Here is a 26,959-nt window from a genome sequence, read left to right as displayed (position 1 = left end):
AGCCTTGTCCGGTGATGTTTTGTCCAGGTATTTTCCAGTATCAGTTGTGCCCACTCTGCATAGAAATTAAAAATGCTTTATAAATACATGTATGCTGTCCCTACACACACTTTGTAGGTTAAGATTCAAACTCACTGTGTCCATGACAGTGTCACTGTTGATAGGGATAGAAAGATAACTTTGGTTTTGGTTTTATTTTTTGTTTCCTTTCTGAAGGGTATGACCCCCCTTATGTACGCCTGTGCTGCTGGAGATGAAGCCATGGTCCAAATGCTTATAGATGCTGGAGCAAATTTAGATATCCCAGTGAGTAACCCTCTGCCCATAACTATCCAGATGTAAACTAACAGGAGTTCTGAAATCTCTCCTAGCAACTGAAGGCTTCAGTCCTGGAAGCTTCAAGCAAGGCATTTCTCCCAGAAGCCGTCACTTCAGGGATTTGGGAGGGGGGAGAAAACCTTCCAGACCTCTTGGAGCACTCAGTGGCTCCAGTTTGGATTGGCACTGGCAGGTCTAATGGGCAGGGGAGGGAAGGAGCTGCCACAGGGAGAAACCAGGGAGCCCATTAAAAGTCCCAGGGGATGGGGCAGAGCAAGTGGTGGTCACAGTGTTCTCTAAGTGGCCCAAGTCCCCATTCCGTGGGCCTGTCACTCACAGAGGAAGAAGCTGGCTCTGTAGAAGGCAGGGGAGAGAGGGAGGCAGGCAGGCTGCAGCGGGTAATGAGTGCTGCTTCCCTGCTCCAGGTGCCCAGTGCCTCTCCACGATACCCCTCGGTGCATCCCGACAGCCGGCACTGGACTGCGCTCACCTTCGCCGTGCTGCACGGGCACATCTCGGTGGTCCAGGTAAGATTCCAGCCAGGAATCCCTCCAGGAGGCACAGGGCACTGAAATGCAGCCCTGGGAGCCCTCACTCCCAGCCTTCCTGAGCCTCCTAAAGACCAGTGAAAAAACTTGCTGCTGTTTAAAACAAGGAGAATGAAAATTGGTGACATAATTCCTAGCAAGGCCTTGATAACAAAACACAGCGTGTTTCTGTGCTTTTCTTTGGTTTCAGTGTTGCTCCAAAGCTCGCTGCTCCCAAAACAATGCTGCACAATCATTTCTTTAGTTTTAAATAATCTAGTGCTTCAGTGGAGTGGTTGCAGGTTGGCTGTTTGATCAGGAGCTTTATAACAGTAGATATTATTTGGTTTATAAATTTACATGCAAAAATCCAGTGTGTGCTGATGTCTGCTCTAATGGCAGCAAATCATCCGTAACTTCCTTCATAATCCTTGAGAATTGCATGGACAAGACTTAAGCTGTTGTGGGATTTGAGCCTGTGGCATCCTCCCTGCTCCCTTTTCTGTGGAATTGTCACAGGGGGCAGCAGGATGGGGTGGAGCCCCAGAAATGCTACCCAAACTTCCAGGGGAATGAAACACTGATCACGGCAGACAATCAATTGCTGTTGAATTTAATTTACCTCCTGCTCAAAGGGAAGGAAAAAAATTAAAAACAAAAAAAAAAATCTAAGTAAATGGAGGCTGCACACACTCATCTTTTGTTTGTGTACATTTGTACATAATTATAAAGATTAGATTCCACCTGGCAAACTGCCCAGGCAGCCTTTGGTATTCCAGAGGTTGGACAGCCTTAATTTATGTGTGAGATACGAGTTTGATTCTCCCAGGAGATGAAGCCAAGTGAATCAAAGCTCCTGTTGTGTACTGCAGTGCCCACAATCGTGAAAGCATGGAATATCCTGATGGATGCACACACACAGGGCTGATCCTCCCTGCCTGTCCCTGCCAGCCCTGCTCTGGGTGCTCCAGAGCCTTCTGCCAGCCCTACCTGGCCATAAAACATCCCCATCACCCAGTCACCTTCCCCCCTTCACCTGGGAGGGGGCTCTTTCTCTCACAGCAGCTCAGTGAAAGCAGGTTCTGACAGTCCCTGCAGCTGCCAGGCCTCCCTACACAGGCTCCAGAGGTATGACCAGCCTGGTAATTCCCTGGGGGAACCCTGCTTCCTGTGCACAGCATGGAGCTAGGATGGTCTTCCTGCTCTGATTGCAGGGCCCTTTGGAGCTGGAGATTCCAATTACACAGCCAGACCGTAAAGGAGATTAAAAAGGAGGTGGTGCTCTCCAGATGGGCCCTCCTCACTCTGAACCCACTGGTTCTCCTTTGTAACACCCACCCCTGGCTGCTTGGTCCTTCTGTATTGCTCTTTTCCCAACTCCCTGTCTTTCCTGTGCCCTTGCAGCTGCTCCTGGATGCTGGTGCCCACGTGGAGGGCTCTGCCGTGAACACTGGGGAGGACAACTATGCTGAGACCCCCCTCCAGCTGGCCTCAGCTGCAGGTGAGCTCCCTGTGGCCTCAGCACTCTCCATCTCTTACTGCCACTGGCCTGATGGACTCCAAGTATCTGTTTTCCAACTTATCTCACTCATTGACTCCTCCCCAGAGCCCCCACAGCAGAGCTGATGGCACCAACTCCTTCACAAAGCACTGTCAAGGAACATAAACTGTCTAGTCTGGGCATGTCTGTGGGCCTAAGCAACACCCAGATGTGAAAAATTAACAAGTTTCCATTCAGCCTGGGGGAAAATAACTGTTATATAAAGAAATTTGGTTTATTAGTTTATTAAATGCAGGTAAAAATTCTGCATTTCTTTTAGTGGGCTGTCAGGAGCTGAGCATTCTGAGAATGAGTCTGTGCTGGCCTTGTTTGTCAACACTTCTCACCTCAAAGTGGTTTTAGTTTTTTTCCTTTTGTTTCTTTCTCTGTTATCTTTGTGCTTTTATGAAGAGGAGTGGCTGGCTTGCTCTGTTCCAAGCTTTATGGAAGGGATAAAAAAGGCCTCTTCCTCTCCCAGTGACACCCAGTGCTGGATGTCCTGCCACCACTCCCTACTCCCTCTAATGGGAACGGAGCCAGGGAGTCCTGCCTGTGGCCAGTCCTGTGTTTTGTGCTTCCACAGAGGGACCTTCCTGATGTTCCTGTCCTTTTTCCCCAGGGAATTACGAGCTGGTCAGCCTGCTGCTCAGCAGGGGCGCTGATCCACTGCTGAGCATGCTGGAGGTCAACGGGATGTCATCGTCACTCCACGAGGACATGAACTGCTTCAGCCACTCGGCAGCACACGGCCACAGGTAGTGCTCTGCTCCTGCTCAGAGCAGGGCTTTTTGCACTCTAGGTGTTGCTGTGTGTCCTGTGTGACTTTGTGACCCAAACCCCTGCATGTGCAGTTCGGCAGATGGGGTTAAGAGTCTCCTGACAACAAAGAACAAAGATCTTTGTTTGCTGTTTCTTGTCCTTACACGTGCTGGTCTGGCTCTGCAGCACTGAGAGTGAGCTGGTTTTAAGCCCCACATCAGCAGACCAAGTCCCACCTAAGGATAGGTTATGAGATCAGGATTGTGAGATCCTGGTTCATCTTCTGAGATGGAATCTAATCAGGTTGAGGTGGCAAGAATAACTTACAGCAGAGCCTGGGTGTCTGCATCTCTGGTTTTTGGGGGGCCAACCAAGAGGTGAATCATTAAACCAGCCAGCCTGGGCTCTCCAACCCTGTTTTTTCAGGGTGGTTGTTCAGAAATAAGATATTACTTGCAAGCTCCTCCAGAAATCTCTGTGTTCCTAGAAAAAACATTAGTGAGATCCAAGGCTTGTTCTGCCATAGGATAGGATGGGGTGATCCTAAAGCTGGGTCCTTAAATAAGCTGGATTAGCCCCAGGGAGTGGTGTGGGTGCATGGAGAGCACCGGCTGGTGGCAGTGCAGCAGCACAGGGAGTGCTGGGTGGCCCTGCTGGGCTGGGGAATGTCTGGAGCAGCTGTCCCCAGCTGGCTGAGGGACACCCGTGATGCAAACTCCCCAAACAAGACACAAACAAGAAAGTCTGTTTCTTGCAACTGCCGTGTGAAATTCCAAACAAACCCACTATTTGAGGAGTATAGGCCATGTTTCTGCCCTTGCTGAGGGGCACCAGTTTCTAGGATGTGGGGTAGGGAAGGACAAGTGGTTTCCATGCTGCTCCACAGTGCCAGCTGTCTTTGGGAAGGAAATTATTGTTTACTGAGCCGGATCCCAAATCCCCACAGTCCTGTCTGAGTTGTTGAAATTTCCTTTGTCAGTAAGTGAAACCTCTCATCCCTGCTCAGGAACGTCCTGCGCAAGCTCCTGAGCCAGCCCCAGCAGGCCAAGGGGGATGTGCTGTCCCTGGAGGAGATTCTGGCCGAGGGAGTGGAGAGTGACACCTCCAGCCAGGGCAGCTCCAGCGAGGGGCAGGTGCGGCTGTGCAAGACGCGGATGAAGGCTCTGCAGGAGGCCATGTACTACAGCGCCGAGCACGGCTACGTGGACATCACCATGGAGCTCAGGGCACTGGGTGAGCCCTTCCTTCTGGGCATTTTGCACAAAAGGCATAAAAACCTTCCTTTTCTGCCCCTCTCACTTAGAAGAGCAACAACTGCAAAGCTGTTTAATCTAAATTTGAAGTTTTTAAGGCTCTGCAAAGTGGGTCTTTTTTTTTTTCAAATTCTTGCTGCTCTGGGATGTTCCTCACCCTTGGCTGGATCCTCTGTTCACATATATGAAAAGGAAGGGGCATCTCTCCCTGTCAGATACTTACACCTAAAATTCACTGTTTATCAATGGTTTAAGGTGAAGGAACAAAACTGATCTCAAGGCAGGAGAGAGAAAAGCTTTGAAGCTTGTGTGTAACTAGGAGAAAAGACCTCACACCACAGTTGTGTGGCACTATGTATTCTTACAACTTCAGTTCAAATTTGTCTTGTGGTTCTGACTAACCATGAAGCTCAGAACAAAACAGGGAGTCTCCGGTCCTTAAAAATCAGCAGAAATTTCCAATTTGTGATCCTGGTGCCAATCCTTTGTCACTTAATCTGTCAGTGACCCAGTTCAGTCACCTTTAATATCAAGATAAAAATCTATCTGCTGTTAGGATGTAGGTAGAGCTACTTCAGTGCTGCCAAGTGTTAGTAATAGGAGCAGGATAATTTCCTCACAGGCACTTCAGGAAATAATTTTTCACTGTCCCTTTTTCCTGTGGCTGCAGGAGTGCCCTGGAAGCTCCACGTGTGGATCGAATCCCTGCGGACAACCTTCTCCCAGTCCCGCTACTCCGTGGTGCAGACCCTGCTGAGGGAGTTTGTCACCATTAAAGAGGAGGACTACAATGAGGAGCTAGTCACTGAGGGGCTGCAGCTCATGTTTGACATCCTCAAAACCAGCAAAGTAAGTCAGAGTTTTATAACTGTGCCAGAGCTGAGTCTTCTGAGGTTTCGTTGTTGTTGTGCACAACAGGCACAGGGGGATGGCTGGGCAAAGTCCCTTGGAGTTATGGCATGGAAATGGCCCTGGAAGCATTTATCTAAAGTCATAAAGAGCCTCCAGACAAACACACGCCTGGGGGAAGCCCTGCAGCTCTTCATACCTCCATAACTCCACTGGTATTGTAATTCTGCCTTAATTTAAAGTTTGTCCCTCTGTGGGGAGGTAACTCCTGTAGGGTGCAGTTGCTGCAAGCCCCAGGTGAGCCCTTACAGAACATTTGGACCCTGCTGATCCCTGTTCCATCCTCCTCACAGAATGATTCCATCAACCAGCAGCTGGCATCCATCTTCACCCACTGCTATGGCAGCAGCCCCATTCCCAGCATCCCCGAGATCCGAAAGACTCTGCCAGCTCGGCTGGGTAAGGTGCTCACCTCAGCAGTGAGCTGCTTTCGGTTGCTGCTGGGTTGGGGTTTTTTTATTTGTTTGTTTGGATTTCTTTTCTGAGGAACATGCACCGTTTAAAAAAAATTCACCATTTTTTGGGCCTTTTACCCAACAGATCCTCACTTTCTGAACAATAAAGAAATGTCTGATGTAACTTTCTTAGTGGAAGGAAAGCTCTTTTATGCACACAAAGTCCTGCTGGTTACTGCATCTAACAGGTGAGTCATTAACCAGGGACATAATGAATCCAGCCATGATTATCCCTGAAATCTTGTGTGGTAGATGTGGTGTACATATCTGGCCATTCCCTGCCTTCCCATTCCTTCTCCCAGAGTTTGCAGGGAGAACTGCACTTGCTCCAGCTTTCCTGGAATCTCACACTGGCCTGGTGCACTTGCAGTTTGCAGTTTTTTTCTCTGTTCTTGGCATAGAAACAGGGTTTTCCACCTATCCCAGGGTGGCATTAGATCAGATCCAGGCAATTTACACTTTTAAATTGTCCCTGAACAAATCATCATTAAATTAAAGGAAATGTTTCGATTTTCAGTTTGCAAAGAACAAGGAGGGATCTTTGTTTTCCCCTTGCTGTGTGTGATGAGAGGGTGGCACACTAATGCAGTTAAATCAGATCTTCTCAATTAAATCTGTTTAAACCCAATCCCAGGTTCAAGACACTAATGACCAATAAAACAGAGCACGACAGCCACGGCAGCAAGACTGTAGAAATCAGTGATATGAAATACAACATTTTCAAGGTATGGGACTTAATCCAACTCTTTCTTTATTCTTTTTCGTCTTCTCAACTACTTGGAAGGTAAGACAAAACCAAGTAGTAATATCATAAGTAGATAATAAGTAATACCATAATTAGATAATATTGCAGGTAGAAGTGGAGTACCTTTCAACAGATCTGAATTTTAGGAGTTTTCTGAAATACCCTTTTTCCAAAATTCTAGCCTTAAAACAGACTCTTCCAGTCTATATTCTTATTGTCTTCCTAGGCAGCTGACTCCTCCATAAAGCAGGAGAAACTAGTCTTCTAATGAAAAGTAGTTTTATACTTTTAACACAGCATTTTCATGCTTTGCTAAGGAAAAAGTAACTTGTTTGTAGCAGGTGCATTGCCAGGCTTCATATTCATTCAAATTAGATGATAAGAAATCAATGGTATCCCTGTCCAGAAAGGCTCAGAACTGAGAATTTTGCTTTGCTTTTATGACATTTCCATATTTAGTGGAGGAACAGGGAGATGTGAAGTGCAGAATAGGTCATGTAGCTGTTTCACTAAAGGGTTGAGGTTTTTTTCTCTTTTTATAAGCAAACAGACATGGTCTGTTGGTCAGCAGTGCTGTTATCTCACTAGAGGGAAGTAAGCTGACCATGAGAACATCTTTGTTCTGCTTGTAAGGGGCTGTACAAGTTTTGTGTTGGACAGGTGACATCCAAATTTTGCAGCTTCAAGCCACAACAGAGAAGAAAATGTAACTGAGTATTGAAACAAGCTTCCTTAACAGCATTTGTACATCAAAAGGTTTCTAAAGATAAACTTGTGCTTCTGGAGGGAGAGAGACAGATCAGAAAGAATTGAAGCAGTGAAGTATTTAACTATTTGATGGTAAATACAGTCAGAGGGGTTAAGGAGAGGCAGGCTCAGGTAGGGTGGAGGATGCTGAGCCACCAGAGATGTGGGTCCTGCTCAGGGCTCTGCTGGCAAGAGCTTTGCTCTCATGTAACTCTGTCAAACAAATAAGGCAATCTCTCAAGGAGCAGCTTAGTTTTGTTCCCCGCCCTGTTAGGAATGGCAAGCAGAGCTTGCAAGCCCCACACAGCACCCAGGACACTTCTGTGATCCAACAGCAAATCCATTCCCTCCCCTGACACTGCCTGGGCTGGGAGTGGGCACATGCAGATCAAAGAGCAGGAGCTGCCTCTTGCTCTCCCTGCAGACAATTAATGCCTTTTCCTCCAGGCCTGGAGAGGGGCTGGAAGCTGATTAGAAGCCCAGCAGGGGAGGTGAGTGGCTGGGAGGTCCCCGGGATGCTCACGCTGGGCTCGCTGGCAGCTCCGCACATGACCGGCCTGCCAGGCTTCAGCGGCTCGGATCCCAGACAAGGACAGTGATGTTGCTCAGAGACACGCTGTCACCCTCAGCCCAAAGTCCCCAGCAGGGCCCTTTTCAGGGCCCAAGAGAAAAAAGACTGTTCAAAAGCAGCAGATTTGCTATGCTAGGGAGTGAGAAAAAAGCCACCAGTGGAGGTGAGAGCCGGCACAGGACGCGATTCTCGTCTGCTCAGGAAGGGGAGCACAGCCATCAACAGCCCCTTGTGACTGCCCTGATAACTTCATGCCTGGACTTCTTCCCATTCCAGATGCTGATGCAGTATTTATACTATGGAGGGACAGAATCCATGGAAATTCCCACCGCTGATATCTTAGAGGTGAGAGAGCTTTTTCTTCCAAGTCTTGCCAAGTGCGCTGGGGCATAAAACAGAGTTGAAAGGCAAAATCCAGGAGCTAACAGCAGGCTCCCATTCAGTCCAGGAGCATATTTAACGCTTGGAAATGAGCTTTAAAGTTTCAAAACATCGCTGCTTGGTGTTTCTGTGTCGAGCTGACAGAAAGGAGAGCAAATATGCTTGTGGGAGGAGCTTGTGCTCAGAGGGGAAATGTGTCAGTCTGTCACTTCAGCATGAAGCGGCCTTTTTGCTGTTTGATGAGGACTTGGCCATTAAAACAGCAAGTCAGAGACTCTTCAGAGAGGAAATCATCCGTCCTGTTTGCCTTCCCCAGGCCTTTCAAGCCTCATGATCTCAAATAGCCTCTCTCTTGTCCCCATAGCTGCTGTCGGCTGCCAGCCTGTTCCAGCTGGATGGCCTCCAGAGACACTGTGAAATCCTCTGTGCCCAGACCATCAGCATGGACAACTCTGTCAACATCTATAAATATGCAAAGGTAGGTCCAACCCCCCTGGTTTGAGAACCCCAGTGAGCAGCCTAAGTGGTGCTGCTGGTAACTAAAAACCCCAGGTGGGCACCCTCCCTGCAGGGAACTCCTCCCAGCCACAACACGAGGGAGATGATTCCCAGCTCCAGGCTGGAAAGTCCTGCACAGCCCCGGTGTGTTTTCTTGTCTGGAGCAATCATGGATGAAATGGATGGGGGATCCCTGCAGAGTAGGGGAAAGCTGTCTTAGCAGGCTGATACAGCAACATCAGCAAATCCTGAGGGATTCAAATCCTGGGAGCAGCAGGGGCAATTGATCACACCACAGCAACTACAGAGTGAACCCTTTCCTAGCACCCCTGCTGCTAGAAAATATTCTTTTCAGCTCCAAAAGGAGCATAAAGTCTGTTGTGTGACAGATACGCACCTCTGTAGCAAATAACCTAAACCAGAGAAATACTCTGCCCTTTCTGGAATTTTGCAGGATCAGATCCCTTAAAGACAAGAAAAAAACTGCACAGAGGGGTGGTAATGATTTTTTTCCTCACTGTGTGTACAGTGTCCCACTGATGCTTTTTAGTTTCTCTCACATTGGGCTGGTTTCTTTCAGACCAAAAATTTAACAGTGTGCAGTGGTAAAAAGGGGAAACAGCATTCCCTACTGGCCAGTATGTACTTTTCCTTAAATTATTATTTCCACAGAATTCCCAGGAAGAGGCTGTGTGTGCACAGAGCTTCTTAATATTGAATTTGAGTTTCATTGTTCTTATTACTGATCCTGAAGCAAAAGGAGCCAGGTCCCAGGCAGAAATCACCTCGTGGTGGTTCAGGAGTGCAGCATGCTGTTCTCCTGTGTTCAGCCCCTCCTTGATGGGATGAGGCTCCCGTCCTGTGACCCGTGTCCTGATTGCCCCGAGCCCTGCTCACCATCTGCCAGCACAGCAGCGTTGTTGTGTGCTGTGGCTCAGCCAAACAGGTACCTTGGCCACCTCATCAGCCAGCTGCTCTGCTGCAGGAAGGGAAGGGGCTGGAGTGCAGGCCAGCAGCCCTGCCAACAGCAGGCCAGCAGGGGAAGGAATTAAAAAAGCCTGGATGCCCCCCTGCAAAAAGCACCAGGAGAAAAGATCAGACAAAGTCCTGCCTTCAGTGCTTTTCCACTTTTACTCCTGTCTTTCAAAGTTTTCTAAGAGACAGAAGGGAGAAAAGCATTAGGAATGAGAGGCTCAGGGATGTCATTTAGGTCTGTGACGTACAGAAGGGGTTAATAATGCTGCTGTCTTCCCCAGATTCACAATGCACCAGAACTGGCCTCTTTCTGCGAGGGCTTCTTCCTCAAGCACATGAGCTCCCTGCTGGAGCAGGACTCGTTCAAGCAGCTCATCTACAGCAGGAACAGCAAAGTGCAGGGCCTGGACCCTCTGAGGGACCTGCAGGCAGCCCTGGCCGGGCGCCTGCACTCGGTGTACGTCACCTCCAGGGTGTGAGGCAGCCCCGGTCCGGCTGGCAAACCGCGCTGCAGGGGCTGGCTGCCTTCTGCACCTTCCTGAGAGTGCCCTGGAGCCTGGAACGGGCACCCCCCGTGCCGAGGGAGGGGAGCTGGCTTCTCTGTGCTGCTGCTGCTGCCACAGGAACAACACTGTCACACCGACCACACTGCCACGGCCCAGACACCAGCTGGGGTGCAGGGGAGAGCCCCAACCGCAGCCACTGGCGCTGCCCTTTCCACGAGCACGGCGCCGGGCTGTGGAGAAAGAGGCAATTCAGCTAAGCCCAGCACTAATACATGGGCTTAGGTTCATCTACACAGATGTTTTCCCTGTAAAAAGGCTGCCTAGAAGGAGTTTCCTGACCCTAAAGCCCATCCCACGAGCCATCTGTCTGCACACAAATACTTCCCCTCAGTAGTACCAGCGTCTGTGCATCGCAACAGACCGACAGAAACTTCCCCCAAAACTGTTTGCACCTTGAGAGAGAGGTTTTGTATGTTCAAAGCTGAGTAGAAACTAATACTAACACTGAAATTACTCACTCTTTAAGCCTAATATGAATGAGGAGCTGAGCTGGGGCAGGGAGGGGAGGGGAGAGTTGGGGGTTTGAGTGTTTTGAAATACAGTTTCACTGTGCCAGTTGTTAATCTGGATCTGTTTTGAGGAGAAAGAAAAAGACTGTTTACCCTTTTGCTGTCAAGGTCTGATAGTGTCAGTCAGTCACTTTCTTCACCTTAAAAGCCTGTTTCTGAGCATTACCTGTGAGACCTGACTTCACAAAAGACACTTTTTAGAAGGCTCAGGTGTAGCAGGAGCTGGCAATAGCTGAAAAACTGCCCAGTTGCAATAAAAGCAATAAAAGCCTCCCCTGGCCTCCAAAGAACATCCAGCTCAGTGGTTTGCTCTCTCTCTGGAGCTGGTTGGGATTAAGGAAGGACCTCTAGCTATTCCCACTGAGCTGTGCTAAGCACCCACCACAAATCATTTGCCAGGAGACTTCCATTTGTTGTAGACGGGTGAACAAGAGGAAACCAAGTTTTCAGTGGAGAACTATTTATTCCTTATTAGAAATTCAACAATTTATTCCCATTGTATCTAAACACAGTGGAAGGAGGAGACTCAGCTGGGCCCAGGCTCCAAAGCCCAGCAGAGACACAGTTTAGATAAAGGGAAGGAGAAGGAACCACCAGCATCTCCCAGCAAATCCATCAAAATCTGACATGGCCTTGTTCCTAAAGGATTTACACAGAGGCAAATTGCATGCATGGATAAGGATTTTTAGTCAGCTGACAGGTTGGTCAGGGCACACTCCCTTTGTGCTTTAGGTACACATCTGCTGAACACCACCAGCTCCAATAACCCTATTTATTACAGAAAGCCATACGGGGGGGGTCAAAATTATCACTGAGAAATGCCACAGAAGGCTTTATTTTGGAAAGTATTTTCAAGTAGCTGCTCCAGCTATCTGTACAAATATGTAGGTCCTCTTTTGTTGCTGTAATATTACAATGCTTTGTTTAATTGTACATTAATGTTGTCATTTATGTAAATGTACCAGGATTTTATTAACAACGTAATTTTAAAATACACAGGTGCTGTTATTTATTCTGTTCCTCTAACAGTAGGAAAAAAAAGATTTAGACACTTATGTGGAAAAGGCTGTTGCAGTTGAAGCATCTTAAATTGGTTTTTGGTGTACATATCCCTAAAATATGTCTAATTTTAGGGATACAGAGGCATTAATTTCCCCTTCCTAGGCTCAGACATTTTTGTGAAGTTAAAAAGTTTAACTTGCATTTTTCTCCAGCTGGAATAAGATTACCTGCTTTCCAGCAGAGAGCAGGAAATGGTAGTGTCCAAGAAACCCCTAATTCCAGGATTCTTCTCTGCAGCAGGAAAAACAGTGAGGGTTAAAGTAAGTCTTAGGCCAGAGGTATTAAATAAACAGGTGATCCTTCCATGTCACCTCAGATCCCAAAGGCCAGAAGGGCTCTGGTTGGTGCTGTGTGGGAGGATTGATGTCAGAGCACAGGACTCATCCAAGAGGTAAGGACTATAAAAGCTTAAGAGCAAGAATTTGACCCAGAAGTATCCGTTTTTTCTCCTTATTTGGAAACCTGCCAGCATAAACAGTGACTGGTTCTCAAGAATCATGGAATACAAACACCTCAGATTCCCTTTGGAGCACTTTAATGAGTAGGCTAAACAGAAATTCCTTGTGAAACCAGTTGTACACTGCCTGTATTTTATAGAGCGCTGCCCAGGGAGCCTGAGAAAGTACCAGAGCAGTTTGCCCAGCTTTGGGGAAGCACAGAACTTTACTGGCCACAATGACATCATTCCAGGGGAGCAGAGGAAATAAACATCTGCCTGAACAGGCTCGATGACTTCCAGCCTTAAATAAAGCCCCTTTTGCTCTCTAATAAGGCTTTGCACAGCAGGCAGGCCCTGGCTAATGCAGCAGCACCACTCACAGGCCCTTTGCCCTCGCCAAAAGCTGCCTGGGCAGGCTGTCACTGCTTCCTGCACCTGCCACAGGCACAGCCAGGGGTCACACGGGGAGGAGGCAGGACACTCCCCGGGGAATGGGCCAGCAGGCTGCTGTCACACTGCTTGTGGCACAGGAGTGGGCTCCAAAGCTGGATCTGCTTGTCCGAAGGACAGGGTTGGAGCCTGAGGGATCCATCAATCCACAGAATGGTGCACTTGGCGTTATTTGCTCAAGAAAAAGAAGGGCACTAAAAAGGAATCTTGTGATAAAATTGCAGCAGAGCAAGGAAGAAGGAGTGACACGACCCAGAGCTGGAGTCATCTCAGTGCTGTCCCTATTCCTGCTATTCCAGGCACAGGACTCACCTGCTGATCCTCTCTCCGTGCTTAGCTCAGGCAGGAGAAAGGTTCCTGCGTCCCTTTGTACCTCTCTCCATCCACAGCCTGGGCACCCACACAAAGCCCTGCCCAGAAACCACACACCAGAGATAGCCCTGCGATTCCCAGGGGCACAGGCAAACAGAAACCCAGCTCTGGAAGTTAAAAACTCCCAAGGGAATAGCACCAGGGCCAAATGGAAAGGTCACACCTTCCTCCTGCCCCTCACCCAGTGCCCCCCCGCAGGTCCCTTCTCCCTCCAGCTGCTCTGGGGTGCCAGACCTGTCCTGGCAGCGCTTCCAGCTGGCAGCAGCCACAGCTCCCCCGGTTCTGCTCCTTCCCGGGGTCAGCTGGCTCCAGCTGTCAGAAGAGCTCAGGGCTCTTCGAGCAGGGGCGTGATTCCAGTGACAAGTAGGTCACATCTCGCCGCCACCTGCAGGGAGCTGCTCAGCCAGACGTGGCTGCCACATTTGCCTCCAATTAGCCACAGGACCCCGTCACTGCGGGCCAACTGTGGGCGTGGGAGAGGAGGCAGAGATCCTGCTGCAATGGTCTGGAATGGCCAGACAGCGGCCTGGAGGGTGTGGAGCAGGCCGGGGACTGATGCACCTGGGTGCTGGGATGTGCACAGACCTGTCCTGGCCTGTCCCCGCGCTGGGACAGGCTCAAAGGCTGAGCTGGCTTAGGCCGGAATTAAAGGCACGCTGGGCAATTAGAGGCACACCCGGCTCCTTCCGGCATTCCCAGCCCCATCTGCGCAGGGTTTGGAGAGAGGGAATGGTGAGGGTGTTCATCCCTGGTGTCCAAGGCCATCTCTCTGCTTGTCATTCCTTGGAATAAAAAAAAAATATCCTTTCCCTAATGCATCAGGAGTTTTCCATCCCCTTTTGGGGAGTGAAATTCACCGAGAAACTGTAGGATCCTAAGGATTTCCAGGAAAGCAAAACAAGGACAGAGATGAGGGAGTAAGCTTCCAATTTAAAAATTATTTAATGGACATGGGAATGATTCTTGTATGTTTTACAACTCCCCTTTTTATTCGTGCAATAATTTTAGATTTTATTTTCCTTTAACAAATCATCTAAATTTGAGAGGAAACAATGCAAAATTAATGCAGGGAGAGATGGTGGAATCATCATGGAATGGTTTGGGTTGGAAACCTCATCTCTGAGCCTGTCCTGGGCTGGCTCCTGTCCTTCAGCCACTCGCTGCAGGTGGACATGGAAGTGATGGAGATGTGCAGGGAGTGCCGGTTGGTTTTCCCTGCCTCTGGCAATCTGGCCATTCAAAAGACTAATTGACCTCTTCCAGCAGGGAAACATTTAAACAAGAGGTGCCAAAAAGAATTGGAGCTTCTGCACAATGAAATCTGCAAGAATCCAACTTCAAATCCCCCTGGATTGTCACTGGTCCAACTTCCATGGACTGGTCACCGTGGCCAGGAGTGCCCAGTCCTGCTGGAAATGCACTGGACCAGGATGTCATTTTCATTTCATGCTGGTAAAGACCCTCTGGATGACCCCCAGGGACTGGAAGGACCAGACTGGGCTCCCAGGGCACTAATTCCAGGAGTTCTGTTTTTGGGAATAGCACAGGAGCCTTTTCCTTGCCCAGAGGAGCAGCCAATGTTTCTCTGTCTGGGAAAAGGGAGGCGGAAAACACGCTGGGTCAGTGCGAGAGCTTGCAGGGAGAGGGGCATCCATGGGGATGGGAGACTCCCGCCGCAGTTCCCATCTTCCTGCAGGCACGGACAGCTGATGCCGGACCAGGACGAGCAGATGCTCCCGGCGCATCCCGGGGCGAGCAGCCCCAAACGGGGCGGGCCGGGGCCTGCTCAGGTGCGCGGGGCGGGACCGAGGGATTTAAACGCCCGGGAGCCGCCCCGGCCTCCTGTGCTCGTTCAGCGCTCGGTGCGGGTGGCAGCGGCCGGGCCGGGCTCCTCCGGAGGGGCCCAGGTGAGGCGCGGAGGCCTCGGGGTCCCATCCTGTACCTCCCTCTACCCCTCCGGCCCTTCCTCCCTTATCCTGCTCTCCCCTTCTCCCTCCCCTCCCTCTTTCCCTCGGGGTGCCGGAGAATGAAGCCCAGAGGGCCGGAGCCGGCGTCCCCCGCTGTCCCTGGAGCCCCCACACGGGGCCGGACCCGCTCGGCGGGTCCCCCCATTCCGGTCCAATGCACCGCCCGACACCGCCGGGGTTCCGGCTGTCCTACATCATACTGGGGGTCCCCGGGGGGGTCGGGGCAAGTGTTGCTAGTCCGATCTCAGAAATAAAACCCGAGGTTTTTTTCTGGGACCAAACCCAGGAGTGCCGTAGCGGAGCCCGGGGAGCGGCGGGGCCGGGCCGGGGGTGGCTGCGCCGGTCTCGGAGGTGAGCGGGGAACGGAGACAGGCCCGACCGGGGAACAGGGATCGCTGTCCCGGCGCGGGGATCGGTGTCCCGGCTCAGGGATCGCTGTCCCGTCCCGGGACACGGAGCGGGAAGGCGGCAGCAGCGGGAGCTGCGGGGAGGGGACACCGGAGCTGCCCTGGCCGAGCGGGGCCCGGGGCGTCGCTCCGGGACGGATTCTGTCGGAGCCATAATGAACATTTTGGGGTAGAATCCGAGTTAATGTGCAGGGGCCAGAATGCACAGTTTGGGGTAAGAATGAGGGGTCGGTGCTCTCCGGAGGGACCAGCTCGGGCGGGCTCTGTGTTGCTGTGAGTAATTTGCTTTATGGAACGAGACACCTGAGACTGCCGCGGGAATCCAGGGCTGGAGCCGGGAAGGAAACCTGGTCTGACTGCGGGAAGGAGAGCGGGGGGTCCGGCGGGGCTTCCGTCGGTCACTGGAGCCGCCGCCGTGAAAGCGATTTATAGCGATGTGTAGGGATGTATAGCGAAATATAAGGGACATATTGATTGTAGGGTTACTGATAACGATACATAACGGATCTATAGAACGATCGTATAACGAGATATAAACAAAACTCCCCCGTCGTCATCCTTCTCCCAGCCCCGCTGTGTTTTCAGGGTTTTGGGGAAGAGCCGGGCTCTGGACAAGGCTCCCGGGCACAGCGGGGAATTCTTGGGGTCCTGTGCGGAGCCAGGATTTGGACTCGATGCTCCCCTTGGGTCCCTTTGGCTCAGGAAATGCTGCGATCCTGTGCCTTGGAGGGTGAAACCAAGGGGATCAGGGGGGTTTGCCCGCGGTGGTCGCGACCCCGCCGGGTCAGGGCGGGTTAAAGGCGCGGCCGCCCCCGGACGGCGGGACCGGCCGGGCTGGGAGCGCTCGGTGCTGCCGCCCCGTGGGGAGCGCCCGGCACTGCAGCCCGGGACGGCGCCGGACCGCGGGATCGGCGTGGAGCTGCACCCCGGGAATGCTGGGGCATCCTAGGAATGCTGGGGCATCCCTGGGAATGCTGGGGCACTCCGGGAATGTTGAGACATCCCTGGGAATGCTGAGACATTCCGGTAATGCTGGGGCAACCCGGGAATGCTGGGGCACGCCTGGAATTCTGGGGCATCCCAGGGAGTGCTGAGGTGTCACAGGCAATGCTGAGGTGTTCCAGGGAATGCTGAGGCCTCCCATGCCGGGGGCACTCGGCAGCACATCCCTGATATGGTGCAGAAAAAGGAAAGTCCTGGGTTAGTGGGAGGATGTTTCTGGAACTGAGAGAGGTGCTGATCGTCCCATGGAATCAGGGGCTGCTTTGGCTTGGAAGGGACCACGAGATCATTGACACTCTCTTGTCTGATTGCACAGCCAAGAACACCCCAAAGTGCCTCTTCACCCTCGTGGACAGCAGGAATGTCTTCCATAGCTCCTGTTTGGAAATGGCAATGGCTGTTGGGAGCTCTGGCAGGAGCACCTGGAGACCAGGTAAGAACAGCAATGGGAACATTCCAGCGGCTGCTGGAGGCAGTTTTCTCTATTTAGGATGTTCCTGTGATTGAACCTTTCACAGGAATTTTCTTGGGTGTATTTGAGAGTAATTCCAAGAATTTGGAAATAGTTGAAAAACAGAGGGGAAAAACTGTGAAGCTGATCCATTTCTAGTAATTTCAAACTTCTTCCACAACATCATTCTAGAGGAGACCTGGTGAAAGGATAAAGATGCAGAGGAGCAAGTGTTCTAAACCCCTCTGTTCTTCTGACAGAAAAAATCCTCTGGTAATCCCAGCTGATGTCTCAGAGAAGCTGTGGCATCCTAAGGATTTCCAGGAAAGAAGACAGGGATGAGGGAAGAGGCTTCCACTTAATAATGATTTGATGGACATGGGAATGATTCTTGTATGTTTGATGCTTCCCTTTTTATTCCTGAAAAAATTTAAAAATTATTTCTTTAATAAATCATCTAAATTTGGGAGTTTAAATTTGAGAGGAAACAATACAAAATACATGCATGGAGAAATCATGGAATCATCTTGGAATCCCCAATGGTTTGATTGGGAAGGAACCTTAAGGATCACCTCATTCCATCCCCTGCCATTCCATCCACAGCCCAGGGTGCTCCAAGCCCCATCCAACCTGACCTTGAACACTTCCAGGGATGAGATAGGTGAGCCATGGTTTGGGTCTAAGGAATTTGGAATGGGTAGAAGGGTGGTTGATCATCTCTGGTGACTGGAACTGCTGATGGATACCAGCTCCCATGGGACTGTGTCCCACCAGTGAGATTCCCCTCAGCTCACTGGTGTGATAAGGCCAAACATGGCATTTGTAGAGCTGAACATCTCTGGAATGCTCAAAAATTGGACACAACAGGTGGGGTTTTGCACTGTGGTTGCTCTGGGGAGTCCCCAAAGCCCTGGGGCTTATTAGGGTGAGATAATCTCCTCTGTGTAATCACCTCCAAACTCAGAAGCTCAGAGAAGCAATAACAACCTGCTTTGGGCTTTGTCACTCTCCTGGGAATCCAAGAGCCTCTAAATCCCCAAATTACATGGAAAAAGGTCTTTGCTGACAGTGGTATATTTTTAAATTCACCTGCAGAGCACCTTAACATCCACCTTGAAGAGCATCAGGAGGGAAGCAGGGAGATTGCAGAGACGTAGGGGAGGATCATCCTGGAGAGCCAGGATGGAGTAAGGACTGAGCCACCCATCTCCTGTCATTTTTTCTTACAAAGAAACAGCTTCAGTCTTCATCTCAGCTCCTACCTGGAGGCTCCTGGGCTCCAGTTCCTTATTGTACCCTGGGCTTAGCACCAAATCCAGGTGATCTGCTGCAGGTGTGTGGTGAGGACACCCCGTTGGAACACTCACTCTGGGTACTTCTCACTGACCACAGAGGGCTCCTGGATGAGGACTGGCAGCTTTCCTCTAAGGAACACTTTTGGATCTTACTATTGCTGATATAAGGCACATCCAAAAGGTGATTTTTAATTTTTTTTTTCCCCCAAAAAGAAATGTTTTCAGGAGGAGATTGCTGAGCTTTGGGTGTTGCATGTTTTTGTTTGAAGACTGCAGGAACAGAATAAAGAGCTGGGAAAATATTTTAGAGCCAAACCTGTGAATCAGGAGGGAGGGGAGACTTCATAGTTAGGAAGTTTTGGGTGCCCCTTGTCTGGAAGTGTTCAAGACCACACTGGACAGGGCTTGGAACAGTCTGGTCTAGTGGAAGGTGTCCCTGCCCATGGCAGGGGGTGCAAAGAGATGGTCTTCAAGATTCCATCCAACCCACACCCTTACAGGATTCTATGGACAAGACAGACAAAGCAGGTGCTTGGCAGATGCCAACACAAGGAAAAATAATCAATTCTGTGCTGTCTTTTACAGCTTTTATTGGGTTTCTCTGTGTTTCAGGTTGTGCTGGATGATTTCAAAGTCCCAGGCTGAAGACACACAGGGAATTGAAGGCAGCACCAAGGTAAAGCTCCTCAGGGTTGTGTAACCTACAGCTGCTCCCTACCCATGCCATGACTTCCACCCAGCACTGTCTAACCAATCTGTGCCTAAACTCTTGTATTAGTTCTTGTAGGATTGTCTCCAAACAGATCCCACTGCAAAGAGTGTTTTCCAGCTGGAGGAAACCTCCATCAGGGAGTTCACACAGACAACACACTTTGAAGGAATGCCAGGAAGAAATTGCACCCAAGCAACTGAGTTCAGCTTGGCAGGATTCAGCGAGGACCCGGCAACTCAGGTCACCCTCTTCCTGCTCTTCCTGCTCACTTACCTTGTCACCATCCTGGGGAACTTGGGCATGATCACCTTGATCAGAGCCAGTGCCCTGCTCCATTCCCCCATGTATTATTTCCTGGGCAACCTGGCTTTTGTGAACCTCTGCACTTCCACCATCATCACCCCCAGGATGTTGGCTGGGGTTTTGCTGGGGAAGAAGGGAATCACCTATGCTGGGTGCATGGCTCAGGTGTTCACTTTTTGCCTGTTTCTGGTCACTGAGTGTTTCCTCCTGGCTGCAATGGCCTATGACCGATATGTGGCCATTTGCCACCCCCTGCTCTACCCCCTTGTCATGTCCCCGGAGCGCTGCTCCCGGCTGGTGACCGGCTCCTACCTCCTGGGGCTGACCAATGCTGTGGGACAAGCCATTAGCATGTCCAGCTTGTTCTTCTGCAGCTCCAGCGCCATCGATCTGTTCTTCTGTGACATTTCCCTGCTGATCTCCCTCTCTACCTCTGACACCACCTTCAGCCTCGTCATCCTAAGGACTTCTTCATCTTTGCTCGGTGTTCCCAGCCTGCTGGTGGTCCTGGTGTCCTATGTGGCCATCATCTCCACCATCCTGAGTATCAGCTCAGCTGAGGGCAAGCGCAAAGCCTTCTCCACCTGCACCTCCCACCTCACTGCCCTCAGCACCTTCTATGGGCCGTTGATTTTCATGTACTTAATCCCCAGGCCAGGCACATCCAGGGGAGGAGACAAATGGGCTGCTGTGCTCTACACTGTTGTGACCCCCATGCTGAACCCCTGGATCTACAGCCTGAGGAACCAGGAGGTGAAGGAGGCTTGGAGGAGACTTGGGAAAATAAAATGAGCTTGGACATTTAACATTGTGGCCAGATACAATGGAGATGTGGGTGATGTGCTGGGATTTTTGTGAAATATGTGGAGACATTTTTGGGGCCTTCTGCACTTTGATTTAGATGTTGTGCTGTCTGATTCAATATCAGCTGAAAATAACTTCACTCCAGTTTTGGTGTTTGGGTGAGGCTTGGAGCAGCCTGGTCTAGTGGAAGGTGTCCCTGCCCACAGCAGGGGGTTGGAACTGACTGAGCTTTGAGGTCCCTTCCAACCCAAACCATTCCAGAATTCTGTGACACATTTGGTGTTAAAACACTGCATATAGGAAAAAACCCCAAACCTCCCAATCAGTGCATTATCTCACCCTGTGCCAGGTCCATGGTGAAATCCAGGGTGATGAGACTCTCCTAGAGACTCAGAACAACTTGGCATGGAGGAGAAGCTGCTCAGCTAGATTAAGTCAAGCCAGAATCAAGGTAGTTTGCTGATTTATTGATGACACAAAACTCACAGGCACTCAGGGTTGCTCAGGTGAATCCTTTGTTCCCAAATCTTGCCAACAATTCCCTGGTTATTATTTAGTCAGGCTGCCTGGCTAAATCCCCCTGAGCTGTTTATGCTCCTGTTCCTTTTTCCTCAGCTCTGCTGAGCCCCCATGGCAGGACCCCCAGGGCCTCAGCTCACACGTCCACAGATGTGGAGACAACATCCTCAAGTTGCACCAGGGGAGGTTTAGGTTGGAAAGGGAAAATTCCTTCATGGGAAGGGCTGTCCAGGTTGCCAGGGCAGTGGTGGAATCCCCATCCCTGGAGGGATTCAAAAGGTGTGTGGATGTGGCACTTGGGGACATGGATTAGTGGTGACGTTGGCACTGCTGTGGGAATGGTGGACTTGATGATCCCAGAGAATTTTTCCAACCTAACCAGTTCTGTGACTCTGTGATCAAGACCATGAACTGGGACCTCTTTGTGTATCTCCTGCTGTTCTCCCACCCTTCTGCTCCTCCCTGCCACCCTCAGCACGTTGTTTAATTTAGGTGCAGACAAGATTGTACATTTTTTCTTTAAATAGGACTAAAGATTATTTTTAATGTTTTATTTAAAACATAAACCCCCATAATTTTTAATTGATTAAAACATTAAGACATTTAAAACATAAGCCCCAGAGCAACTCTCTTTGCTCCGGGGCTTTACAGCCATTGTTTGGCAATACAAAAACTATTTGAAAATATTCAATATTTTAAAAATATTCAACATTTTGTTAATATTTTATGAAAGCCTTTAATGGTTTTAATTTCTTTGTCCAGCTGGTCTTGCCTTGGCCATCAGCTGACCTTTAAACAGGAACATGAGCCCTTAGTGAATTAAACCCTGAGTCTGTGGCCGTGGCACTGTCACTGTACACGCTGTGGCTTTTTGCTGGAGCTGCTGCTCTCAAAACCAAAAGGTTTTGGGTTGTTGTGCAAGTGGGGATTGGGGAAATGAGGGTGAACTGTGTCCAGCTTCTGTGGGAACAGCACCTGACCATGCATGAGAGGAGCTGGAGCGACCATGTGGGAAGGAGATGGAATGTCCAGCACTGATGTTTGCTCCTGGTGGGCACACATTCCTCAGGAGTCATCCTGTGTCCCTGCCCCTGGCAGGGCATTGGAATGAGATGAGCTTTAAGGTCCCTTCCCACCCCTGCCATCCCAGGATTCTCTGGCTGGTACAGTTTACTCCCCGTGAGTCTCCTGAACCCATTTTGGAGCACACATTGCAAAATGGCTTTTGAAAATGAGGTTTCCTGGTCAAAAATGGGCAGATGGGAACCAGGTAAGCTTGGAAAAGGGAAAATGCTGAGTGTTGCCCATGGGGAATAATTGTCCCAGACACTGGGACAGGAGAGCAGCTGTGGAGGGTGTGGTGGCTACCAGGATGGAGATGAGCCATCAGTGAGTGTTCTGAGTGCAAGGGCATCCACCAGCAGCTGGAGAAAAGCACTGACAGCCACTCAAGTGACTTCCTGCAATGAACCTCTGACTGAGAGCTGGAGGAACGGGGAAGGAAAAGCTTCTTTGCGAGGGTGAGAAGAGAAATATGGAATTAGAGAAGAATTTAAAAATTCTTTCAAATACAAGCCTTTAGGAAAAATCCTTGTTTTGGTGTTTCCTCTTGGCAGTGTTGTGTTCCCAAATGGTATCACCCAGGCTCAGCAGGCATCAATTCTGATGTACTACAGGCATCCCATCCCTAAAACTCCTTTGAGAAACCTTGGGAGGGATCCCAGGGCCTCTGGAGAAGGCTCATTGTGTGTTCAGGTGCCTCAGAGACCCTGTGGTAATTGGTCGCGTGGGGATAGGGTAAAACTTAAATATTCCAGCCACGTTAGAGGGTGGAAAGGCAAAACTTCCTGGTTTTGGCTAGACCGATGGAGCTTGTGGACTTCAGCTCCAGGACCCGTGAGTATCTTAACAATCAGAGAGGGTGAAATTTTAAGTGGTTTTGTGACAATTCTTTGCTAGTTGGGGAAAATTGTCCTTCCCAAGTGTTTGCAGAAGGATATAATAACAAATAACTCCAGGAAATTGTGAAGGTTCTTCCTGATTGCAAAACATGTATTCCAGTACATCTGAACCTTCACTCCTAACTCAAATTTTGGATGAATGTTCCTCATATCAGCAGAATTAGGAGGCACACTCTGGGCAAATTGACTGAAGGGTCAATCTGAACCTAAAAGTCTTAAATTCAGCTCATCATTATCACCAGAAAAGGTAAAAATTAATTGCAGCAGAAAAGTTCCTGCAGTGTTTTCCTTTCATCCTGGTTGGCAATTGCAACACTTCTCCAAACCCTGGGCTGTCTCTCAATCCCTGAACCTCCATTTCTTACACCAGTTCTTTTTAATTCCCTGTGATCCCAGGAAATTATTTATATATTCTAAGAGATACATTTAAATGTATGTAATTACATATAATATATAAAATATAAATATTTTCCTAATATATATAATTTTATTTATTAAGTACTTACATCTCGAACTGCATATGTAAATGAAACCTCTATATTAACTTTATTTATATAGTAAAATGTTCATATATTTAATTATATGTATATAGTGGTAAATAAACCCTCAAGCTGCCATTTAACTTCCTGAAACTAATTGAGTTAACTAATGGTCTTTATTTACCAGTGCAGGTCTCCTCTTTAAGAAGCTGCTTCCTAAGTTATCCATTCCCAAGGGAAATTTCCTGTTCCAGGGCTGGGCAGTGACAAAGCCCTTGGTGTTCCTGTGAATGAGGACTGCAAACAGCAGATTTTTTGGTCAAGTTTTAATGCTTTTTGTGAAGGTAAATTATTCCTGTCTTTCACACTAGCACTGGGTTTATTTCTCCCTGGAAATTCTGGTCTGGGAGATAAAATCTGATCAAGCAAAAAGGGCCCTGAGATGTGAGGAAACAGGTGAGTTTGAGCCAAAATAAGGCTGCAGGGAGTTGATCTGTTGCAAGGAGAGGGCTTGAGGTTGGACCCTGTTCTCACAACAAATAATCATCCAGGCTCAGGGTCTCTGGGGTGAAACCCAGGAATTTATCATGAAATCCACGGCTTGGGATGGAAGGGACCTTATGAATCCTCCAGTGATGATCCAGGGACAGGGACATCTTGCACTAGCCTACGTTGTTCCAAGTCCTGTCCAACCTGGCCTTGAAGATCAGTCATTGCACAGCAGCACTACCTGGATTATTTCCCAAATTATGGATATTCTATTTATTTGAAATGTATTATCAACATCTTACTCCCCCCAGTTAATTATGGCACCACAACATTTTTGGGGCCTCTAGACTTTTAAAACCCTTTTCTTTCTCCACTTAACACTTCTCACAGGAGTGATAAAAGTATCACCATATTAAAACGGGTTTTAATACAAATCTCCTGTTTGAACCTGAATTTCAGTTTCACGGGAAGGAAGAGAAGAAATTAGGTTTATTTTAATTTGTTCTAACTCTCCTAAAGAAAATTTTGAAGTTCTCCTCATCTCTCACCAGTGCTTTGTCTTCTCTGGATCTTCTAAACCAATGAGGTTTGGGGTTGTTTTTTGGGTATGTTTTTTGTTGTTTTCAGTTTGTTTTTCAAATTCATAATGATTTCTAAAGTCAGGATAAATTGCTGGGGTTAATGCTTTGAATCTGATGAGTAATTGTTCCCTTAACTTCTTCAGGAGGTGGTATAAACCTTCCACTGTGCAAAGTGATTTATCAAACCCAATCAGTGGCTAAACCAGACTAAAACTATTAGAAACAAACTCAGTAGTGAACTTTGACTACTTTAAAATGTATTTTGAACCAAAAAGTAAATTCTGCAGTTTCTGCATCTCCAGGCTGTGTTTGCTGATAAAAACACAGCCATTTTTAACATGTTTGTGCAGAAAACAGGAATATCCTGACTCTCCATCTCGGCTTTCCCACAGCACCTGCATTAGGATGGTAGCCAAAGGAAATGGAACCGCCAGTGTTCACTTTGTCCTCTTGGGATTGTCTGAGCAGGGCCATGTCCAGGTTGTCCTGTTTGTGGTGTTCCTGGTGATCTATGTGGTCACCCTGCTGGGGAATGTGGGGCTGCTGGTGTTGATCAGGCTGGTTGCCCAGCTCCACACGCCCATGTACTTCTTCCTGAGCAGCCTGTCCTTCCTTGACCTCTGCTATTCCTCCTGCATCCCTCCCAGGCTGCTCCGGGATCTCCTGGATGAGGACAAGGTCATTTCTCACGCCGCGTGCCTCATACAGTTCTATTTCTACGTGGCCTTCGCCACCACCAAGAGCTACCTGCTGGCAGTCATGGCCTACGACCGCTACATGGCCGTCTGCCACCCCCTGCTCTACCCCCTCTCCGTGTCCCGAGGGATCTGCGTGCTCCTGGTGGCCGGGTCCTGCCTAGCTGGGGTCACCAATGCCTCCCTGCAACAGGCCTGGCCCTCAGGCTGAGCTTCTGCGGCCCCAAGAGCATCGACCACTTCTACTGCGAGGGGCCCTCTCCTGCACGGACCCCGCGCCCAAAGAGCTGGGCGTGTTCCTCGTGGCGGGCTCCAGCCTGGCCGCCACCGGCCTGGCCATCCTCCTCTCCTACACCCTCACCCCCTCATCCTGGCCACCGCCCTGGGCACGCGCTCGGCCACGAGGAAGCGCAAAGCCTTCTCCACCTGCGCCTCCCACCGGGCTCTGTGGCGCTCTTCTACGGATCCCTGGTGCCCATGTACTGCCGGCGCAGCTCCAGGAGCTCCCAGCAGCCAGACAAGGTGGCCTCTGTGTTCTACACCATGGTGACACCCATGCTGAACCCCTTCATCTACAGCCTGAGGAACCAGGAGGTGAAGGCCAGGCTCTGGAGACTGATGGGGAGGAAACAGCTGAAAAATAGTATTTCCTTTTTTATTTGTGTTTGCTGCCTGGTATTTTAATTTCAGGAGTTTAAGCCCTTCTTGACCACTTGTAGAGCTTGAGGACCAGGGACTCTTCATCTCTTCTGATTACAGCAACTTGGGACCATTTCCTTCTTTTAGGGAAGAAAAAAAAAAGAGAAACTTTTCTCCATCTGCCTGATTGTGACACTCTCTGGTTGTTTAGACATCAGGACATCCCAGCTAAAAATAAAATGCAGCAGGAGACTTTCGAAAGTGTTCTCCCTTCTTCCCAGTTGGCAGTTGCAGCACTTCTCCAAATCCCCAGCTGTTTCCCAGTCCCTGAATCTCTATTTCTTAACACTGGTTCTTTTTACTTCCCTGTGATGCCAAGAAGCCAATTACATATTTCAAAGACAAATGTATATATATTTAAAATTATATATATGAGAAGAAAAAAAAAAGAAATTCTATAAACAAACTTTATTTAAATACATAAAGAAATATGTATTAAGATATTTATACATATAAATTTATATATATAAAAAGAAGTGGGACATAAACCCTCAGGCTACAATATATAGAATATATATATCAAACTTCCTGTCCCAGGCTACAATATATAGAATATATATATCAAACTTCCTGAAGCTGATGATGTTTACTTACCTGAGTGTCCTAGGTTGACTATATGATGCTTTTATCCCCAATCGTCTCATTCCGTTTATGCTGAATAGTAAGTTTTGCACCTTTAAGACTTGCTCCAAGGATTGAGGGGGGGAGAGGAGGCGCGCAGTTTGTTTTCAGACACTGAACTCACTCCTACACATTCCTGCTTCTGGACTGTGTGTTTTCTGCGGATGAACAGACGGCGGGACAGGGCTCTTTTTTTTCCTTGCTTTTTAGTTAGTTTAGCTAGCTGAGGCAAAGAAGTTCCCTGGACTGCACTTTTTTTCCCGTTTTTCCCCTTTCTCTGGACCTGTTCACACCTGCTCTGGACTGAACAACCATAAGAGCACCAGCAGCTCGCATCGGTGGGCCGGGCCGGGCCTGGGCCATGGCATTTCCAGCGCCGGAGGGACTGATAAGGGACTGAGTGAGCTGAACTGGAATCTGGGGAGGGGACTTTCTGGGTGTGTCATCTCCTTTGGAGCAGCAAGGGGTTTTATTGTTTAATATTAAGTTTTCTTGTTTAATAAATAGTTTTTTTCCACTTTTCTCCAAGGAAGTATTTTCTCCTGGACCGGTTGGGGGAGGGGTGGTAGAATCCGATTTCCTAGGGGGGCCCTTTGGGGGTTCTCTCCCAAATTTGCCCTGAACCAGGACACAGTGCAAGTCTCCTGCTGAAGGAGCTGCTTCCAAAGTCATCCATTCCAAGGGGAATTTCCTGTGTGCCACCACAGGGGAGGCAGTGACACAACTCAAAGCCCAGGCTTGCTCAAAGAGCAGGGAGCCCTCATCTGGCATCTCCTATGGATCATGGTGGAATTACAACCACTGCTCCCTATCCCAGCATTTTGTTCACATTTTGGTTTTGTTATTAAGCAGGCTTTGCTTAGTTTTGAGCAACTGTGCAATTTCCCCTCTAAAATAA

At 49.1% G+C, this 26,959-nt stretch overlaps 3 protein-coding genes across 3 annotated transcripts in view; all 3 read left to right on the top strand.

Moving 5' to 3' along the window:
* ABTB2 (ankyrin repeat and BTB domain containing 2) overlaps positions 1 to 11,749 on the top strand; it is a 111,827-nt gene extending 100,078 nt beyond the window's left edge. The window contains exons 6-17 of the mRNA XM_059848457.1: positions 217 to 306; positions 744 to 845; positions 2,250 to 2,346; positions 3,005 to 3,140; positions 4,151 to 4,377; positions 5,068 to 5,246; positions 5,600 to 5,705; positions 5,847 to 5,949; positions 6,396 to 6,486; positions 8,101 to 8,169; positions 8,570 to 8,683; positions 9,960 to 11,749. Coding sequence (XP_059704440.1) covers positions 217 to 306; positions 744 to 845; positions 2,250 to 2,346; positions 3,005 to 3,140; positions 4,151 to 4,377; positions 5,068 to 5,246; positions 5,600 to 5,705; positions 5,847 to 5,949; positions 6,396 to 6,486; positions 8,101 to 8,169; positions 8,570 to 8,683; positions 9,960 to 10,157 — 1,512 coding nt within the window. The 3' untranslated portion in view covers positions 10,158 to 11,749. The remainder of the gene's footprint in view (positions 1 to 216; positions 307 to 743; positions 846 to 2,249; positions 2,347 to 3,004; positions 3,141 to 4,150; positions 4,378 to 5,067; positions 5,247 to 5,599; positions 5,706 to 5,846; positions 5,950 to 6,395; positions 6,487 to 8,100; positions 8,170 to 8,569; positions 8,684 to 9,959) is intronic.
* Positions 11,750 to 14,920: 3,171 nt separating this feature from the next.
* LOC132328536 (olfactory receptor 5G3-like) lies at positions 14,921 to 20,019 on the top strand. The gene is made up of 4 exons (XM_059848456.1): positions 14,921 to 14,983; positions 16,769 to 16,885; positions 18,811 to 18,874; positions 18,977 to 20,019. The coding sequence occupies exon 4, from the start codon at positions 19,079 to 19,081 to the stop codon at positions 20,003 to 20,005; it is 927 nt and encodes a 308-aa protein (XP_059704439.1). The 5' UTR covers positions 14,921 to 14,983; positions 16,769 to 16,885; positions 18,811 to 18,874; positions 18,977 to 19,078; the 3' UTR covers positions 20,006 to 20,019.
* Positions 20,020 to 24,451: 4,432 nt separating this feature from the next.
* On the top strand, positions 24,452 to 26,660 carry LOC132328535 (olfactory receptor 5M5-like). Its single transcript, XM_059848455.1, is given in 5 exon segments — positions 24,452 to 24,935; positions 24,938 to 24,991; positions 24,994 to 25,103; positions 25,106 to 25,178; positions 25,181 to 26,660. Coding segments are annotated over 5 exon segments (966 nt in total). The 3' UTR covers positions 25,426 to 26,660.
* Positions 26,661 to 26,959: the final 299 nt, after the last annotated feature.

Source organism: Haemorhous mexicanus, chromosome 6 (genome assembly GCF_027477595.1).
Source record: "Haemorhous mexicanus isolate bHaeMex1 chromosome 6, bHaeMex1.pri, whole genome shotgun sequence".
Classification (NCBI taxonomy): Eukaryota; Metazoa; Chordata; class Aves; order Passeriformes; family Fringillidae; genus Haemorhous; species Haemorhous mexicanus.
The sequence above is the reverse complement of the archived record's forward strand: the minus strand, read 5'-3'. Positions and strand labels throughout refer to the sequence as shown.